General features: G+C 47.2%; 1 protein-coding gene across 2 annotated transcripts; it reads left to right on the forward strand.

Annotated features, from left to right (window-relative positions):
* Positions 1-4,609: 4,609 nt before the first annotated feature.
* RBM42 (RNA binding motif protein 42) lies at positions 4,610-18,431 on the forward strand (the record flags this gene model as incomplete). 2 transcript variants are annotated; one of them, XM_080703058.1, is made up of 10 exons in its annotated part: positions 4,610-4,737; positions 4,961-5,096; positions 6,853-6,937; positions 7,039-7,113; positions 10,449-10,514; positions 10,592-10,767; positions 11,469-11,801; positions 12,049-12,166; positions 18,035-18,229; positions 18,319-18,431. In XM_080703058.1, the coding sequence occupies 10 exons, from the start codon at positions 4,610-4,612 to the stop codon at positions 18,429-18,431; spliced, it is 1,425 nt and encodes a 474-aa protein (XP_080559184.1). The 2 variants fall into 2 exon arrangements, with proteins under 2 accessions (XP_080559184.1, XP_080559185.1); XM_080703059.1 differs by lacking the exon at positions 10,449-10,514 and having other exon boundaries at positions 10,613-10,767.
* Positions 18,432-19,866: the final 1,435 nt, after the last annotated feature.

Here is a 19,866-nt window from a genome sequence, read left to right on the forward strand (position 1 = left end):
CACCATTATAACCAGGTCCTGCTTAATTTTTTTTCATAGCACATCTAACATACAATGTTTTACTTTATCTTTTGTCTTCCTCAAGTAAAAATGTACACTGTATGGAACCTCTCAAGTACTGGAATAACAGGCATGTGCCACCATGCCTGGCTTATCGTTGGCAGTTTGACTGTGTAAAAATAAACTTTTGTGGCCAGGTGAGGTGGAACATACCTGTAATCCCAGTACTTGGGAGGCTAAGACAGGAGGATCACAGATTAAAGGCCAGCCTCAGCAATTTAGGAGACCCTCAGCAATTTAGCAAGACCCTGTTTCAAAATAAAACCAGGCATGATGGTATAACTCTGTAATTTCATACCTGGGAAGCTGAGACAAGATTGCCATTTCAAATACAGCCTAAGCAATTCAGCAAAACCTTATTTCAAAACAAAAGCCAGGTGTAGTGGCGCACGCTTGTAATCCCAGTTCTTGGAAGGCAGAGACAGGAGGATCACAGGTTCGCAGCCAACCTCAGCTACTTAGTGAGGCCCTCCACAATTTAGTGAGAACCTGTTTCAAAAATAGATAAGAGCCAGGCGTGGTGGCGCACACCTGGGAGGCTGAGACAGGAGGATCGCACAGGTTCGAAGCCAGCCTCAGCTACTTAGGCTCTCAGCAACTGAGACCCTGTTTTCAAATAAAATATAAAATAGGTCTGGGAGTATAAGCCAGAGGTAGAAAAGCCCCTAGGTTCCAACCCAATGCCACCACAAAAGAAAGAAGAAAAGGAAGAAAGGAAGGGAGGGAGGGAAATAGGGCTGGGGGTGTAACTCAAAGGTTGAATGCCCCTGAGTTCAATCTCTAGTGCTGCAAAATAAGTAAGTAAATAAATAAATGAGTGAGGTGTGGTGGTGCACACTTGTAACCCCAGTAGTTGTGAGGCTGAGACAGGAAGGTGGTGCAGGTTCAAAGCCAGCCTCAGCTACTTAGTGAGGCTCTCGGCAACTTAGTGGGACTTTTTCCAAATAAAATATAAATAGGCCTGGGACTGTAGCCTAGAGGTAGAAAGCCCCTGGGTTCTATCCCCAGTGTCACAGAATAAAATAAATAATAAATAAACAAGGCTTGTGTAACAGAGGTAGAATGCCCCTGGATTCAATCCCCAATAGCAAAATAAAAAAGTCTGGTGTGATGCATGCCTGTAATTCCAGTACTGGGGAGGATCACTGGTTCAAGAACAGCCTTAGCAATTTAGCAAAACTGTCAACCTAGCAAGACCCTAGGGATGGGGACGTAGCTTGAAGGTAGAACCCCCCTGAGCTCAGTTCTCAATACCACCAAAGATTTATATATATAAAAACCCAATATACATATATATGTATGTATATATATGTGTGTGTGTATATGTATGTGTATATATATACATGTATGTATATATATGTGTATATGTATGTATATATATATATATGTATATTTATGGTCTGGTGGGCTGGGAGTGTAGTTCAGAAGTAGAATGCCCTTGGGTTCAATCCCTAGTACCAATACATACATAAAATTTTGCATGTCAAAGAAAAAAATGAGCAAAATAAAGGACAATTTAGACAAAAATATTTTCAAATTACACCATAAAGAGGTGTGTGTGATGTGCCCGGTGTGGTGGCGCACACTTGTAATCCCTGCGCTTGGGAGGCGGAGACAGGAGGATCACACTGGTTTGAAGCCAGCCAGGCTGGCTTAAGAGACCCTGTTTCCAAAAAATATATATAAAACAATAGGTCTGGGAGTGTATCCCAGAGGTAGAAGGGTTTCCAGGAACCCTAGTACCACCAAAAATAAATAAATAAATAAAAGAGGTGTGTGTGACCAGGTGTGGTGGTGCATTTCTGTAATTCCAGCTACTTAGGAGGATCTTTCCGAGGCTGGAGGATCCGAGTTCCAGGCCAGACTAGGCAATTTAGCAAGACATCTCCAAATAAAGAAAGGGGCCAGACATGGTAGAACACCCTTTTTTTTTTTTTTTTTTTTGGTGCTGGGGTACTGGGAATTGAACCCAAAGGCATTCTAGCTCCAAATTATGCCCCTAGGCATGGTGGCGCATGCTTCTAATCCCAGCATTCAGGAGGCTGAAACAGGAGGATGTGGTTCTCGGCTAGCCTTAGCTACTTAGTGAGGACCTTTGCAACTCAGTGAGAACCTGTTTCAAAATAAATAATAACCCGGGCGTGGTGGCACATGCTTATAATCCCAGCGCTTGGGAAGCCGAGACAGGAGGATTGCAGAGGTTCAAAACCAGCCTTAGCTTAGTGAGGCTCTCAACAACTTAGTGAGACCCTGTTTCCAAATAAAGTATAAAATAGTATGGGAGTATAGCCTGGAGGTAGAAAGCACCTGGGTTCCACCCCCAGTACCACCAAAAAATAATAACAACAATAATAAATATAAATAAATAAATAAATAAATAAATAATGAAATAGCACTGAGGGTGGATCTCGGAGGTAAATACCTCTGGTTGAATCCCCAATACTTCTAAAATAAAAGATAAAAGGAGTTAGGGATATTGCTCAATGGTAGGGTGCCCCTGGGTTCAATCCCCAATATATCAGGGGGGCAAACTCAAGTCCATAGAAAAATGGGCAAAATATACAAATAGACGATTCTTTTAAAAGATGCTCAAACTAACAAAAAAGCAAATACAAACCACACTTTGAGCCAGGCATGGTGGCGCACACTTGTAATCCCAGCATTTGGGAGGCTGAGACAGAAGGATTGCACAGGTTCAAAACCAGCCCTCAGCTATTTAGTAAGGCCCTTTGCAACTCAGTGAGACCCTGTTTCAAAATAATAAAAAAATAGGGCCGGGGGTGTCGCTTGGAAGGAGAATGCCCCCTCGGTTCCATCCCCAGTACCGGAAAAAAAAAAAAAAAGCCACACTTTGATACATTACCTGCCTATTGGACTGGCAAAAAGAAACTAAATTTTTGTTGTTCTGGAAATTGAATCCAGGGGCATTCTATATCTAAGCCACACCCTCAGCCCTTTTTTAAATTTATTTTTATTTTGAAAAAGGATCTCATTAAATTGTTAAGGGTCTTGTTAAACTATTGAGGCTGGCCTCGAACTTGCAATCCCCCGTCTCAGCCTCCCAGATATCGGGATTATAGGCTTGCGCCACCGCACGGTTTTCTAATGTTGTGTTTGAAAATATGCATAATAAAAACTTTAAGGATTACGGAAGAAGATGAAAAAGAGATACTTCTATCGATCTACAACATCTCCCTAAGCCGGGCATGGTGGCACATGTTTATAATCCCAGCACTTGAGAGGCTGAGGAAGGAGGATGGCAGGTTCAAGACCATCCTCAGCTATTTAGGCCCTTTGCAATTCAATGAAACCCCGTTTTTTTGTTTTGTTTTGTTTTGTTGTTTGTTTTTTTTGTTTTGTTTTGGGTTTTTTTTGGTGGTACTGGGGTTCCTGGAAGCCCTTCTACCTCCGGGCTACACTCCCAGACCTATTTTTACATTTTTATATTTGGAAACAGGGTCTCCTAAGCCAGCGCGCGCGGCTGGCTTCGAACCTGCGCGATCCTCCTGTCTCTGCCTCCCAAGCGCGGGGATTACAAGCGTGCGCCACCACGCCCGGCTGAAACCCCGTTTTAAAATAAAGAAGAAAATGGGAGGCTGAGACAGGAGAAATGCACACGTTCAAAGCCAGCCTCAGCTACTTAGTGAAGCTCTCAGCAACTTAGAGACCCTGTTTCCAAATAAAGTGTAAAACAGGTCTGGGAGTATAACCTGGAGGTAGAAAAGCCCCTGGGTTCCACACCCAGATATATATATATAGTCACAGAAGAAAAGCCGGGCATCAAATAAGGTATAAAATAGGTCTGGGAGTATAGCTCAGAGGTAGAAAACCCCCTGGGTTCCACCCCTAGTAACACAAATAAATAATATAATAAAGACAAAAAATAGGAACAGAGGTGTAGCTCGGGGGTAGAATGTCCCTGGGTTCCATCACCAGTATCGCAAAAAACAAATAAGACGTCTCCCCGTTTTTCTAGCGACTTTCTTCAGATGCCACTTCCTCCCGGAAGCCTGGGCCAGCCTTCCCCCTTCCTCTGAACTTCCCCATAGATGTCTCTGGTTTTTCTGGGCGTCGCTGGTAGTGTGTCTACCCCAGTGTAGGAGGTCCGGGCCTCCGATAAGTCTCCAGCCTCGCCAAGTCCTGGGGTTGACAGATTTCAGAATGTTTACAAACTTTTGGCACCGGACTCGAAAATACCTCCCCTCGGAACACACCGGTGCCCGCCCTTAGGGACGGGACCGGCACACTTTACTTCGCTCTCATTAGCCCAGATTCCTACAGGAAGGCGTGGTCGTCTCTCCCCGCTGCGGTCTGATAGGTCCAGATTCTTTCCCTAGTTCGTCGCTCTGATTGGCTTACCTCACGCTTGGGGGTGCGACCGTGCATCATTGGCCCTTACTTTCGGACGTATGACGTCACGTACTGGCGCTCGTCGCTCTCTTTATACGTCATCACGGGCGCCGATCCTGACGAAGCCAGAGTGTACGGCAGAACCCCCGGCGGAGGCCAAGCGGAGACAGTAGTAGCGGCGACAGCGAAATCAGCAGCAATGGCCGGGGCGGGGCCGGCCCCGGGACTCCCGGGTGCAGGAGGGCCGGTGGTCCCGGGCCCTGGTACCGGCATCCCGGGCAAGAGCGGCGAGGAGCGCTTGAAGGAAATGGAGGCGGAGATGGCCCTGTAAGGCCCTGGAGAGTTAGTGAGGGAAGCCACCCCAGAACTACGGAACCCCGGAGCCTTCAGGCCTGATAGGCCCGAGATATGGCTCTGTCATGGGGAAGTGGAGTCTTCGGGATGGGGCGTAGGGAGATGGAGACGTTGGGGGTGACGGCGCTGGCGATGTACCAAGCGTTCAGGAATTGGTGTGAAAACTTGACCTGTGGTGTCTGTCCTGCTTCCTCAGGTTTGAGCAGGAAGTTCTGGGGGCTCCAATAACTGGGATCCCAACTGCGGTGCCCACGGTCCCCACCGTAGAAGCGATGCAAGTCCCAGCAGCTCCTGTGATCCGCCCAATTATCGCGACCAACACATACCAGCAGGTAAGGATGAGCTAAGGTATATAAGTTAGGGAACATAATGCTTTTGAACACAGCTGTATACAGAGAACTGGTGATGTGTTGGCTTGTAATTACTTAATATAACATATATTTCATGTGCTAGACACGTGATTCAGACAGTATTTCTTCCCCTTGGGAGAGGTGTGTGTGTGTATTTTTCCCCCCGGTATTGGGGATGGAACCCAGGGGCATTTTACCTCCGAGCTACAACCCCAGCCCTACTTTTTATTCTTTATCTTTGAAACAGGGTTTCATTAATTGCAGGTGGCCCACTAAGTAGCTGAGGCTGGTCAAGAACCCGGATCCTCCAGTCTCAGCCTCCCAAGTACTGGGATTACAAGTGTGTGCCACCATATCTGATTGAGAGCTAATATTCTTTTTTAAAAAAAAACATTCTAAAACAAGCTATCTAATAGAACTTTCTGTTGTGATGGTTGTGTTCTATATCTTTTTTTTTTTTTCTTTTTTGTGGTACTGGGGATGGAACCCAAGTACATTCTACCTCTGAGCAACACCCCCAACCCGTTTTTTTATTCCTTATTATGAAACAGGGTCTCACTGAGTTACAGAGGGCCTCGCTAAATAGCTGAGGCGGTCCGAAAAGCGGGATCCTTCTGTCTCAGCCTCCCAAATCCCGGGATTATAAGCGTGCACTACCACGCCCGGCACGTCTATAGCTGTATAAAGTTTAGATTTAAACCAGGCGTGGACAGCCGAGTGTGGTGGTGCACGCTTGTAATCCCAGCATTTGGAAGGCTGAGGTCGGAGAATCGCAGTTTGCGAACAGCCTCAGCTGTTTAGTGAGACCCTTTGCAATTCATTGAGACCCTGTTTCAAAAATAAAGAATAAAAATAGAGGGCTGGGAGTGTAGCTCGGAGTTAGAATGCTCCTGGGTTCCATCCTCAGTACCACAAAAGAAAAAAAGAAAAGAAATAAAGAACAGGAATATCAGTGCCTGGCTGGAAAGGTCAGAGGGAAGTGGGGAAGGTGATAGAAGCCAGATCTTATAAGGCCATGTGGGTCACCATAGGATTTTTTTTTTTTTTTTTTTTTTTTTTTGGTACTGGGGGTGGAATCCAGAGGCTTTCTACCTCCAGGCTATACTCCCAGACCCATTTTTATATTTTATATTTTATTTGGAAACAGGGTCTCACTAAGTTACTGAGAGCTTCACTAAGTAGCTGAGGCTGGCTTCGAACCTGCAAGATCCTCTGTCTCAGCCTCCCAAGCGTGGGGATTACAAGTGTGCACCACCATGCCCGGTTCACCATAGGATTTGACTTTCCTCTGAGATTTGGGAACTGTTAGAGGCTTTGGGGAAGGGTAATATGGTCCAACTTGGAGGTAAACAAGGTGGCTCTGGCTGTCTGGAGAATAGACCATAGTGGGCAAGGGCATAGTCCAGAAGACTGAGGAAGAGGCTGCTCTGATCTAGGCAAGAGATACTGGTTGCTTGAATCAGGGTGGTATGGGAAATGGGAAACAGGTTGGAAGTAATTTCAGATAAGTACTAAGTGCTGTGGGGAAGCTCAAAGAGAATGGCAAGAGAAGTTGCTACTGTGAGAAGCTAAGGACAACTTTAGCTAGTGTGGTTCCCAAAACCTCTTTCAGCAGTGACATTTTAGCTGAGACCTGACAGATAGCTAGCCCCACACAGCGCAAAGGAACAAAGTGAGCCAGCCAGGGCAGATTGGGAACATTGAGTCAGGTCCTTCATCCCAACCTCTTCTCCAACAGGTCCAGCAGACTCTAGAGGCCCGGGCAGCTGCTGCAGCCACAGTAGTTCCTTCCATGGTGGGTGGCCCTCCTTTTGTGGGCCCAGGTAAGTAAGGAATGACAAGTTGAGGGGGTTGGGGATCAGGTAGAGTGGTAAAAGGGATGCCCAGGAATCCTCCCACCATCCTTGTCTATTCCCTCCAACAGTTGGCTTTGGCCCTGGTGATCGGAGTCACTTGGACAGTCCAGAGGCTCGAGAAGCCATGTTCCTACGGCGAGCTGGTAGGTTGGGGACAAGGACCCTGCATTTAAACAGGCTTGTTTATTTGTCTAGGCGACTTCAGCCTCGTGCTTACATTGCTGCTTTAAATTTTGTCCATTCATCCTCATCCTGATATTATTGTCTTTCTGAAGCACAAACCTGATCATGTACTTGCTGATTGTTTCAAGTTCATTTGGTCTTAATCTGGTCGTTGCAGACCAGCCCCCTGTGTTTCTCTCTAGTATTAATGCCTTTTAACAAGCCATGCCATTTACTTATTATGGTTATTGTCTTTTTTTTTTTTTTTTTTTTGGTGCTAGGGATTGAACCCAGGGTCATTTTTCCTCCAAGCTATACCCCCAGTCCTATTTTTTATTTGAAAAAGGTCTCACTGAGTTTCTGAGAGCCTTGCTCAATTGCTGAGACTGGTCTTGAACCTGTGGTTCTTCTGTCTCAGCCTCCCAAGTACTGAGATTACAGGCATGCACCACCATTCCCAGTTTGGTTATCGTCTTTTGCTTCCTCTAAAACATAAACTCTCTGAGGATCAGAAGTTTGGTACCCATCACAGAATAAGCATTACATACTGTCTTATAAGGGGATGAACAAGCCATTAAAACAAGCAGTAAGCCAGGCGTGGTGGCACAGACTTATAATCCCCGCTCTTGGGAGGCTGAGACAGGAGGATCACACAGGTTTGAAGCCAGCCTCAGCTACTGAGTGAGGCTCTCAGCAACTTAGTGAGACCCTCTTTCCAAATAAAGTATAAAATAGGTCTGGTAGTATAGCCCAGAGGTAGAAAAGCCCCTGGGTTCCACCCCTAGTAACACACCAAAAATAAATAAATAAATAAAACAAGCACTTAGCTCCTCACCAGTAGTCAAAACTCTATATGAGCTGGTTTGGTGGCACATGCCTATAATCCCAGTAATTGGGAGGCTGAAACAGAAGGATCACAGGTTCATGGCCAGCCTCAGCAACTTAGGCCCTGTTCAAAAACAAAAATAAAAATATGACTGGGAGTGTAGATCAGAGGTGGAATTCCCCTGTATTCAATCCCCACTACCATACAATAAGTAAGTAAACAAAAAAGGAGTGGAGGTGTAGCTCAGAGGGATAAGACCTCCCTGGTTTCAATCCCTGGTACCAAAAATAAGAAAGATAATGTTCAAAACCTTAAGTGACCTGGTTTACAGGCTGTGAAAGATACCCACAGCCTCCCCAGGAGCCCTAAACATTGCTGAGATGTGCCAGCAATTATTTTTGTTCAGGTCTCTTCTCTCTTCTGTTTCTTATGATTCAGCTATAATCTTCCAGCCTATCCTCTCCATGGGCCATTCTCCACATTTTCCACCTTGTTGTTCCCGGTAACCCCTACACACAGTGTCAACTTTTGCGACATCTGTATGTATATGAAAAGAACATAGGTTGCCAAGTGTGGTGGCGAACACTTGTAATCCCAGCACTTGAGAGGCTGAGACAGGAGGATCGTGCAGGTTCGAAGCCAGCCTTAGCTACTTAGTGAAGGCTCTCAGGAACTTAATAAGACCCTGTTTCCAAATAAAACATAAAATAGGTCTAGGAATGTAGCCCAGAGGTAGAAAACCCCCGAGTTCCATCCCTAGTATACAAAAAAAAAAAAAAGGAAGGAAGGGAGAGGCAAAAGAAAGCCAGGTGGTGGCACACACTTGTAATCCCAGCATTCAGGAAGCAGAGACCAGAGGTTTACAGTTCTCAGACAGCCTCAGCTACTTAGCAAGGCCCTTCACAACTCAGTGAGATCCTGTCTCAAAAATAAAAGACCAACCAGGTGTGGTGGCACACGCTTGTAATCCCAGCATTTGGGAGGCTGAGAGCGGAGGATCGCGGTTCACAGACAGCCTCTGTTACTTAGTGAGGCCCTCTGCAACTTAGTGAGACCCTGTTTCAAAATAAAGAATTAAAAATAGGGCAGGGGGTGTAGCTCGGAGGTCGAATGCTCCTGGATTCGATCCCCATTGCCACAAAAAAGAAGAAAGAAAGAAAGAAAGAAAGAAAGAAAGAAAGAAAGAAAGAAAGAAAGAAAGAAAGAAAGAAGAAAAGGACACAGGTTCTCATTTAGATATACAATTCTAATACGGTCTCTAATCAAATGAGTTAGTTATTTTATCTAGCTCCTGTTATACTTTTTTATGATCTCTGAGAAATGTAAACATCTTTTTATTATTTTGATTTAAAAAATGCATATCCCACCTAGTCACCCTGACCAGTTTCCAGCCCTACCATGGCTCCCCAGTGTCCTCAGAAGGACACACATGGCTCAGCCAAGAAGGCTGTGCTGAGGTGCCTGCTAGCCTCTCAACCCATGTCATGATGCTTTCCAACCCCCCCCCCCATTTCCTCACAGTGAGCTGAAAAGAGAGAAAGGTTTTACTTATAAATACTATTGCCAAGCTGGGTGTGGTGGCACACACTTGCAATCCCAGCATTTGGGAGGCTGAGACGGGAAGATCACGGTGTGAGACAGCCTCAACTACTACTTAGTGAGGCCATTTGTAACTCAGTGAGACCCTGTTTCAAAATAAAGAATAAAAAATAGGGCTGGAATTGTCACTTAGAGGTAGAATGCCCCCGGTTTCCATCTCCAAAAATAAAAAATTATTGCCAGTAACTTTCCCCTCACCCTTTGCCTAACTCTTCATTATCCTTTGGGTCTCACCTCACAGGTTCCTTTCTCTAAGGAAACCTTCTCTGTTCCTGCTGGTGGGTCAGGGCACCTGTGGTCTTTAACAGCTCCCTGGCCTTCCCCCCTCATAGCCTGATCCCTCTACCTGAGCACTCCCGTACTCCAGCCCTAATCATTCTGGGCTGGTAATGCGTCTGTTTCCCCTACCTTAGACCAGGAGCTCCCTGAAAACCCCTGGTCTATTGGTTGGTCCCCTAGTATTGCCTACCACAAGGCTGGGGCCCACAGGAGATTCTCATGGTAAATTTTTGCTAAAAGAGCCAATGGAAAAACTCCGTATCGCCGGGCGTGGTGGCTCACGTTTGTAATCCCCGCGCTTGGGAGGCTGAGACAGGAGGATCGTACGTGTTCAAAGCCAGCCTCAGCTACTTAGTGAGGCTTTCAGCAACTTAGCGAGACCCTGTTTCCAAATAAAATATAAAAAAGGTCTGGGAGTATAGCCCGGAGGTAGAAAGCCTCTGGGTTCCACCACTAGTACCACCAAGAAAAAAAAGAAAAACTCCATATCTCCCAGAAGAGTCCCCAGACTCTTCTCCAGGATTTCTTGGATGCTGAGAGTACTCTCAGGCACACCTTGCCCCAACTGCCCCTGTCCCCCATGACACACGCCCCCATCTCTCTCTCCCACAGCTGTGGCCCCTCAGAGGGCCCCTATCCTGCGTCCGGCCTTCGTCCCCCACGTGCTACAGAGAGCAGGTGAGGGGGCCAGGGTCATCATCCCTGACACGCAACTTCCCCCAAGCCCTCGGACTCCACCACTAACACCCTGACAGATTCTGCTCTCTCTTCTGCAGCAGGTGCTCCCCGCCCTATGGCCCTGCGGCCCCCTCATCAGGCCCTCGTGGGACCACCACTGCCAGGACCCCCTGGACCACCCATGATGCTTCCACCAATGGCTCGGGCCCCTGGACCTCCTCTGGGCTCCATGGCTGCTCTGAGGCCTCCATTGGTGAGTTTGGACAGAGAGCTAACGTCAGATTGGTAGGCGGGAAGATCCTCAATTCTGGCCTCATGGGCTGTGTCTTAAGTTTGCCTTTCCCCTAGTTTCTTTCCTTCTTTCTTTCTTTCTTTCCTTCTTTCTTTCTTTCTTTCTTTTTCTTTTTCTTTCTTTCTTTTTTTTTTTTAAACTGGGACTTGCACCCAGGGGCATTCTATCCCTGAGCTATGTTCCCGACCCTATTTTATATTTATTTTGAAGTGGTCTCACTAGGTTGATGAGAATCGCACTGCTTACCAAGGCCATCCTCAAACCTGTGATCCTTCTGTGTCAGCCTCCCAAGTACAGAGATTTCAAGGATGTGTCACCACTCCTGGCTCTGGCTTCATTTCTTTGACTTTGCCTCTATCTTCCTCTGTTTCTCTTGACAAACCTTATTATTTACTCTTCCTTTTTTGAAGAGAGTATAGAGAGAAACATTTTGAGAGAGTATTTCTGTCTCTTTTTCCTTTGATCATCCCTCTGTTTTTCTGTCTTGATTTCTTTTCTTGTATGTCTTTCCCTGTCTGTGTATTTTTCTGTTTCTCTGACTAGAGACTTCCTTTCTTGCCTTGTTCTCTGGCTCCCATGCCCTTGATTTGTTGTGAGAGAAGGATGGAAATAAGATTGATGCCTGTGATGTGTCTTCCCTCATGCCCTCTTCTTGCCCACAGGAGGAGCCAGCAGCACCCCGAGAACTGGGCCTAGGCCTGGGGTTGGGCCTGAAAGAGAAAGAGGAGGCAGTGGTGGCGGCGGCAGCTGGGCTGGAGGAGGCTGGTGCAGCAGTGGCTGTAGGGGCAGGAGGCACTCCAGCTGGCCCTGCAGTTATTGGGCCTAGCCTACCACTGGCCCTGGCCATGCCATTGCCTGAACCTGAGCCCCTGCCCCTCCCACTGGAGGTAGTTCGTGGCCTACTGCCCCCTCTGCGCATTCCTGAGCTCCTGTCCCTGCGTCCACGGCCCCGGCCCCCTCGGCCTGAGCCACCCCCTGGCCTCATGGCCCTCGAGGTAAGCAGGGAACATAGCAATGAGGGGACAGAGTGGGTGGAAGACAGGCAGGAGCTAATGGGCCTCCACACACATGCTTAGTCCTCTGTCCAGAGGGCGGGAGGACTGGGGACAGGGAGGCATATACAATGTCTCCACACCTAAAAACACATCCAATGCTTTAACTGGAGGCAGGAAGGCCAGTGGGCAGAGAGAATGTAACACTCCAACCCCAAGCCCTTGGCACCCCATCTTCTTTCCTCTGCAGGTCCCAGAGCCCCTGGGTGAAGACAAGAAGAAAGGAAAGCCAGAGAAATTGAAACGCTGCATTCGCACAGCAGCTGGGAGCAGCTGGGAGGACCCCAGTCTACTGGAGTGGGATGCAGGTAAGTGTTTCCAGCTTTTATGAAAATAATTTCAACACAGAATGACACAGTAAACAGCCTACCACTTTATTCCTCTATGTGCATGTATATATTTTGTTGTTGGTAGTGATTTGGGGTGTTTTCTTGGTTTTGTGGTGCTGGAGATGGAACCCAGGGCCTCACACGTTACTGGGCAAGTGCTTTACTACTAAGCTATAGCCTTACCCATTATTTTTGCTCACTTTTTTTTTCTTTTTTCCATTTATTTATTTATTTATTTATTTACTTACTTACTTTCAGAACTAGAGGTGGAACCCAGGGGCATATTGCACCCCCAGCCCTTTTTTGTGTGTGTGTGGATCTGGGGATGGAACCCAGAGGCATTTGACCTTCAAGCTATATCCCCTGCCCAATTTTTTATTCTTTATTTTGAAACAGGGTCTCACTGAGTTGCAAAGGGCTTCACTAAGTAGCTGAGGCTGTCCACGAACCACAATCCTCTGGTCTCAGCCTCCCAAATGCTGGGATTACAAGCGTGCGCCACCACGCCCAGCTCTATTTTTTATTTTTATTTTGGGTTTTTTTGTTTGTTTGTTTGTTTTTTTGGTATTGGGGATGGAACCCAGAAGCATTCTGCCACCTGCTTACCAAAGGCCATCCTCAAACCTGTGATCCTCCTGTGTCAGCCTCCCAAGTACTGGGATTGCAAGGATGTGCCACCACCCCTGGCTCTGGCTTCATTTCTTTGGCTTTGCCTCCATCTTCCTCTATTTCTATTGCCAAACCTTATTTAATTACTCTTCCTTTATACCCCAGCCCTATTTTTAGTCTTTATTTTGAAGCAGGGTCTCACTGAGTTGCAAAGGCCCTCATTAAGTAGTAGCTGAGGCTGCTCACGAACCTGGATCCTCCTGTCTCAGCCTCCCAAATGCTGGGATTACAAGCTTGCGCCAGCACGCCTGGCTTCTGTTTTTTATTTTTTATTTTGAGTTGCAAAGGGCCTCACTAAGTAGCTGATGCTGGCCTCGAACCATGATCTTCCTGTCTCAGCCTCCCAAATGCTGGGATTACAAGCATGCCCCACCACGCCCAGCTTGCTTACTCTTTTATTGTTACTGGAGATTGAACTCAGGGGCATTCAACCTCCAGTTTACCCCTCTAGCCCTTTGTATTTATTTATTAATCTTAAAACAGGGTCTGGCTAGTTTTTTGAGAGTCTAACTACCTTGCCAAGACTATCCTCGAACCTGTGATTCTCCCATCTCAACCTCCCAAGTACTGGGAGCTTGCTCACTTATTTGAGCTAATTATAAGTTATTTCATTTCTAAATATTGTAGTATTCATCTAAGAAAGGCACCTTCTTTCATATCATAATACCATTATCACAGCCAGGAGTGGTGACACATACATGTAATTTCAGTGCTTGAAAAGCTGAGGCAGGAGAATCGCAGGTTCTAGGACAGCCTCAGCAACTTAGTCCCTTCACAATTTACTGAGACCCTGTTTCAAAATTGAAAAATAAGTGGTAATGCATGTTTGTAATCTCTGTACTTGGGCAGCTGAGGCAGGAGGATCACAAGTTTGCTGCCAACCTCAGCTACTTAGGTCCTCTGCAACTTAGTGAGACCTTGTTTCAAAATAAAGAATAAAATAGGACTGGGAGTATAGCTAAAAGAAAGATTGCCACTGGGTTCAATCCCCGGTCCTGGGGGGAAAAAAAAGAAATAAAATGGGAGGAGCTGGGCATAGTGGCACACACCTGTAATCCCAGTACTTAGGAGGCTGAGACGGGAAGATCACAGGTTCAAGGACAGCCTCAGCAAGTACTTATACTCTCATCAACCTAGTAAGACCCTGTTTCAAAATAAAAACAAAATAGGGCTGGGGGTATAGCTTTAGAGGTAGAATGTTCCTGGGTTCAATCCCGAGTACCACAAAATAAGCAATACCATTATCACATCTAATAAAACAGTAATTCTAGCCAAGCATGGTGACACACTCTTGTACCCAGTACTTGGGAAGCAGAGACAGGAGGATTACAGGTTTGCAGCTAGCCCCAGCTACTTAGTGAAGCCCTCTACAACTTAGTAAGACCCTGTTTCAAAATGAAGAATAAAAATAGGGCTGGGAGTATAGCTCACAGGTAGACTGTCCCTTGGTTCCATCCTTCGTACTGCAAAAAAGAAAACAGTAATTCTGTGGCATCTTATATTCAGTTTCCAGGTATATTTTTGGGGAGGGCTACTAGGAATTGAACCCAGGAGCATTCTGCCTCTGAGCTACACCCCCAGCACTGTTATTTTTTTGTTTTAAAAAGAGGGTCTCAGCCGGACGTGGTGGCGCACCCTTGTAATCCCCGCGCTTGGGAGGCGGAGACAGGAGGACCGCGCAGGTTCGAAGCCAGCACCACTGGCTTAAGAGACCCCATTTCCAAATAAAAAAAGTATAAAAATAGGTCTGGGAGTGTAGCCTGGAGGTAGAAGGGTTTCCAGGAACCCCAGGACCACCAATAAAAGGGGGTCTCAAAAAATAAAAATAAATAAAAATTATGCCGGGCATGGTGACACACACTTGTAATCCCAGCATTTGGGAGGCTGAGACAGGAAGATCGTGGTTCGCGGACAGCCTCAGCTATTTAGTGAGGCCCTCTGCAACTCAGTGAGACCCTGTTTCAAAATAAAGAATAAAAAATTGGGCAGGGGGTGTAGCTCGGATGTCGAATGCCTCTGGGTTCCATCCCCAGACCCACAACAAAAATAAAAAAGGGTCTCACTGAGTTGCAGAGGGCCTCACTAAGTAGCTGAGGCTGTCCGCGAACCGCAATCCTCCGGTCTCGACCTCCCAAATGCTGGGATTACAAGTGTGTGCCACCACGCCCAGCTTCCTTGCTAAATTTCTGGGGCTGGCCTCGAAGCTGAGATCCTCCTGTCTCAGCCTCCCAAGTACTTGGAATACAGGCATGTCCACCATGCCCAGCTTTTATATTTAGCTTATATTTGTATTTCATTAGTTATCCCAAAACTCTTATTATGACTATTTTTCCCCCAAACCAGCAGTATGTATATTATATCTCTACATTTTATTTTATTTCTACATTCTATGTTTTTTTTTCTTTGTTTTGTTTAAACTGGGCTAAGGCGGCTAAGGGGTGATAGAGCAGTTGCCTACTGTGTGCAAGGCCTTGGGTTTGATCCCAGAAATCACAGAATAGGAACAAATAATAAACAAGCTGGACTAAGGAAGCATAGTTAGTTCCCAGACCCAGAAGAAATAAGTCCTCATTCGTGCAAAACCAAGATTAGGAGGCATGGGCCCGAGGGTCAATGGTACATCTAGATTTTGACTAGCACCTTGTCAGCTGACCCAGGTTGGTGGCCACAGAGCCAGGTGGACAGGGGGCGTTCTAGGGGACAGCCTTGCAAACCTAGAGTGCAGCAGCGCCGTGTGCAAAGGGGCAGCTCCCCAACAGAGGTTCTTCTAAGGAGGCTGAGGACCACGAGGGTGCTCTTGCTGGAGCAGGAGCCGGCCTGCCCGCTGCTTACCCTCAGGAGCACCTCTGCAGCCATGCTTTGTCTTTTAATGAGAATGGGCTTCCTCCCACCTCCTTATTTTGTGATTTGTGGGGTTTCTGTTTTGTTTTTGTGGTACTGGGGATGGTACACCCCAGCCCTATTTTATTTTTATTTGGAAACAAGGCCTCACCTAAGTGGCTGAGGCTGGCTGCGAAACTGTGATCTTCCTATCCCAGTCTCCCGAGTATTGGGATTCTAGGCATGTGCCACCATGCCTGTGTGTGTGTGTGTGTGTGTGTGTGTGTGTGTGTGTGTGTGTGTGTGTGTGTGTTTTACTGGGGATTTAACCCAGGGTCATTCTACCTTTGAGCTATACCCCCAGCCCAATTTTTTATTTATTTTGAAACAGTGTCTCACTGAGTTGCAAAGGGCCTCACTAAGTAGCTGAGGCTGTCCTCAGCCTGTCCAATCCTCCTGTCTCAGCCTCCCAAATGCTGGGATTACAAGCATGTGCCACCACACCTGGCCTTGTGTTTAATATTTTTTTTAAGTGTTCAGGCCAGTTACCTACCCTCTGAGTTTGTCAGATCATTCTCCCTGGAGTGGCCTAACTTATTCTTAAAGACTCTCCTTAATCACCACAGAAACCACAAGGCAACCACAGCAATGGCTGAGAAAAGAAACTAACCCGCCTCCCATCCCAGTCCTTAACTTCTGCCTCCTCTCCTGGGACCACCTACCTGCCCAGGCCCAGGCCAAGTAGCCTCATCCCAAAAGGGACTGGCATGGGCTTGGACCCTACTTTTGTGACCCTGGACAAGTTTTGCCTTTCAAGCTTTGTTTTCCTTTCTCCAGAAAGGGAATAACAGTATCCACCTCCTGGGCATAGTGATTCACTGGGATTGAGCATGGTCAGTAGAGGCGCTTGAGTGACACTGTGGGTCTACCCAGAGTGGCAGCTAGGGTCGGCCTTGGAAAAGGGCCTGCAGGGTGGGAACGAGCGGGCCCTGCGTAGGAAGCGGAGCCGAGAGAGAGCACGAGGTGCAATAACAAGGTGCCCATGGAGGTCGTGGGGCGTGTCCAGGTGAGGCCAGGATCAGGGCTTTGTGGGAGTGGGAGACCGCCCTAGGATGAGGAAGGGCAAAGCCAATGAAGCTTGAAAGTGGAACTCAGGAGCTGGACATGGTGACACATGCCTGGAATTTCAGCACTTGGGAAGCTGAGACAGGAAGACTTCAGATTCAAAGTCAGCCGCAGCCATTTAGTGAGACTCTCAGCAACTTAGCAAGACCCTGTTTCAAAATAAAACATAAAAGCCAGGCATGGTGGGACTCACTTGTAATCCCAGTACTTGGGAGGCTGAGACAAGAGGATCACAGGTTTGCAGCCAGCCTCAGCTCCTTAGTGAGGCCCTCTGCAAATTAGTGAGGTCCTGTTTCAAATAAAGAATAAAAGATAGGGCTAGGGTTGTAGCTTTGAGATAGAATGCCCCTGAGTTCAATCCCCAGTACTGCAAAAAATAAAGTAAATAAATAAGGCCAGGCGTGGTGAAGCATGCCTGTAATCCTAGTACTTGGGAGGTTGAGACGAGGATTTAGATGTGAGGGCAGCCTCAGCTAGTGAGACTCCCATCAGCCTAGTGAGACCCTGTTTTGAAATAAAAATAAAATAGGCTTGGGGTGTAGCTCAGAGGTAGAATGCCCTGAGACTTGATCCCCAGTACCTCAAAAAAGAAATAAGCAAATAAAACATAAAAATAGTGCTGGAGGTATAGCTCAGAGGTAGAAGGCCCCTGAGTTCCACCCCCAATACCACACACACAAAAAAATGAAAACTCAGGCTGGCTGCAGTGGTAATCCTAGTGACTCAGGCATCCCTGGATGCCTTAATCTAGATTAAGACTGAAACAGAAGGATCAAGAGTTCAAGTCCAGCCTGTGTAACTTAGCAAGCAAGGCCCTAGAAGAAAACACAAAGGGTTGGGGATATAGCTCAGTGGTAAGAGTGCCCTGGATTCTTTCCCCAATATCACAAAAAAATAAAAAATAAGTAAAAGCAAAGACTCTGGAGCCGGATGTCTAAGCTAGTGTTCCAGCTCTTTCACTGGTAGTTTAGGTTTGGGCAACAACTTGACCCCTGTATACGTGAGTGTGAAAGGACTCTTGGGAGCACTAGCTGTGTAAGCCCCCCTTCCTCGGTGCTCTACAGGATACTTAGCACAGGGTCATTACTACAGAGGTGCTGGCTCTTATAACAAAGGGTCCCCAGGGAGAGACCGCAGGGATGGAGAGAGGAGGGTTTCAGGATGCTTTCCATGAAATCAGGTGGACACTAGACCAGTGCCTTTGTCTTCTGACCTCTTCTCCCTCAACTCCAGATGACTTCCGGATCTTCTGCGGGGATTTGGGCAATGAGGTGAATGACGACATCTTGGCAAGGGCCTTTAGCCGCTTCCCGTCCTTCCTTAAGGCCAAGGTGATACGTGACAAACGCACGGGCAAGACCAAAGGCTATGGCTTCGTCAGCTTCAAGGACCCCAGCGACTATGTGCGCGCCATGCGTGAGATGAATGGTGGGTGAGGCCTCCCCTAGGGACCATGGGCATGGCAGGCATCCGGCTGAAGCCTGACCCCAAGTCTGACCTTGAACTCCTTCCCACAGGGAAATACGTGGGCTCGCGCCCCATCAAGCTTCGCAAGAGTATGTGGAAGGACCGGAATCTGGACGTAGTCCGCAAGAAGCAGAAAGAAAAGAAGAAGCTGGGCCTCAGATAGGGTCTGTGGCTGGGCACCCGCTCCCACCTGGCCGGGCGCTGGCTCCTTCCCACACATGTCTTTGGAAAACCCCAACTATCCGCCCACCCACCCCAAAAACAGTTTCAATAAATTTACGTTCATTTCCATCCCTGGCTGGCCTTGATATCCCTGACCTGAGAATGTGAGTAGCTTTGAAAGTTGACCAGGCAAACATCCAGGTGGGCATTTTGAGCCTCTACTGTGTGTGCCTGCTACCTTTTCTTTTCTTTCTATCTTTTTTTTTTTTTTTTTTTTTTTTTTTTTTGTGTGTGTGTGTGTGTGTAGGGATGGAACCCAGGGGCATTTGACCTCTGGGCTACACTCCCTGCCCTATTTTTTATTCTTTATTTTGAAACCGGGTTACAGAGGGCCTCACTAAGTAGCTGAGGCTGTCTGCGAACCGTGATCCTCGTCTCAGCCTCCCAAATGCTGGGATTACAGGTATGCACCACCACACCTGGCACTATCTTTTCTTAAAACCTCCTCCCTTTGCAATTTAGTGAGACCTTGTTTTAAAATAATAAAATAGCTGGGCATGGTGGTGCAAACTTGTAATCTCAGTACATGGGAGGCTGAGACAGGAGGATCTGGGTTCGTGACCAACCTCAGCTCTTTAGTGAAGCTGTCCACAACTTAGTTAGACTGTTTCAAAATAACAAATAAAAAATGGGGCTGGTAGTGTATCTTGGAGGTAGAATGCCCCTGGGTTCCATCCCTAGTACGGCAAAAAGAAAAAAGAGAATAAAATATAGGGTTGGGGTCATGGCTTGGAGATAGAATATCCCTGGGTTCAATCCCTAGTACCATTAAAAAAAAAAAAAACTAAGTGTATGCTGAGTGCTGCCCGTTCCAAAGGGGAAGGGGGCTTTTGGCAAGGTCAAAACCAAGCCAAGGGCAGGTGTGGTGGCACATCCCTGCAATCACCTGGGAGGCTGAGACAGGAGGATAGCAGGTTCCAGGACAACTGAAACAGCACAGCAAAAACTCTCAGTAACTTGGTGAGACCTGTTTCAAAGTAAACAAAAGGCTGGGGATATAGCTCAGAGGTAGAGTGTCCTGGGCTCAACCCCCAGTACACAGATACACAGGCACTCAAACAACAAGCTAAGGCACAGATCTGTGTCCTGACTCCAGCCTGTGTTCCCAGCACCGCGGTAGGGGTTTCCTAGGCCCTGCCCTTCTGGAGACTACAGCCTTTATAGGCTTTCTCCATTCCTCATACTCTGAGGGCCTGAATGATGCTGAGGACTCACGGGTGACTGAAATCATCCTGGGTCCTTCTCCCTCAGGGCTTGTGGTTCCTCGTCGGAGCATAGGCCCTGTACCAGGCAAAGTCCAGAGTGGTCCCTGTGTGCTGACCTGGGTGCCAGGGAGGGCTTCCTGAAGGAACTGTGCTCTGAGACCATCTCATTTT

The sequence above is a fragment of the Muscardinus avellanarius genome (assembly GCF_963383645.1).
Source record: "Muscardinus avellanarius genome assembly, chromosome: 10".
Classification (NCBI taxonomy): domain Eukaryota; kingdom Metazoa; phylum Chordata; class Mammalia; order Rodentia; family Gliridae; genus Muscardinus; species Muscardinus avellanarius.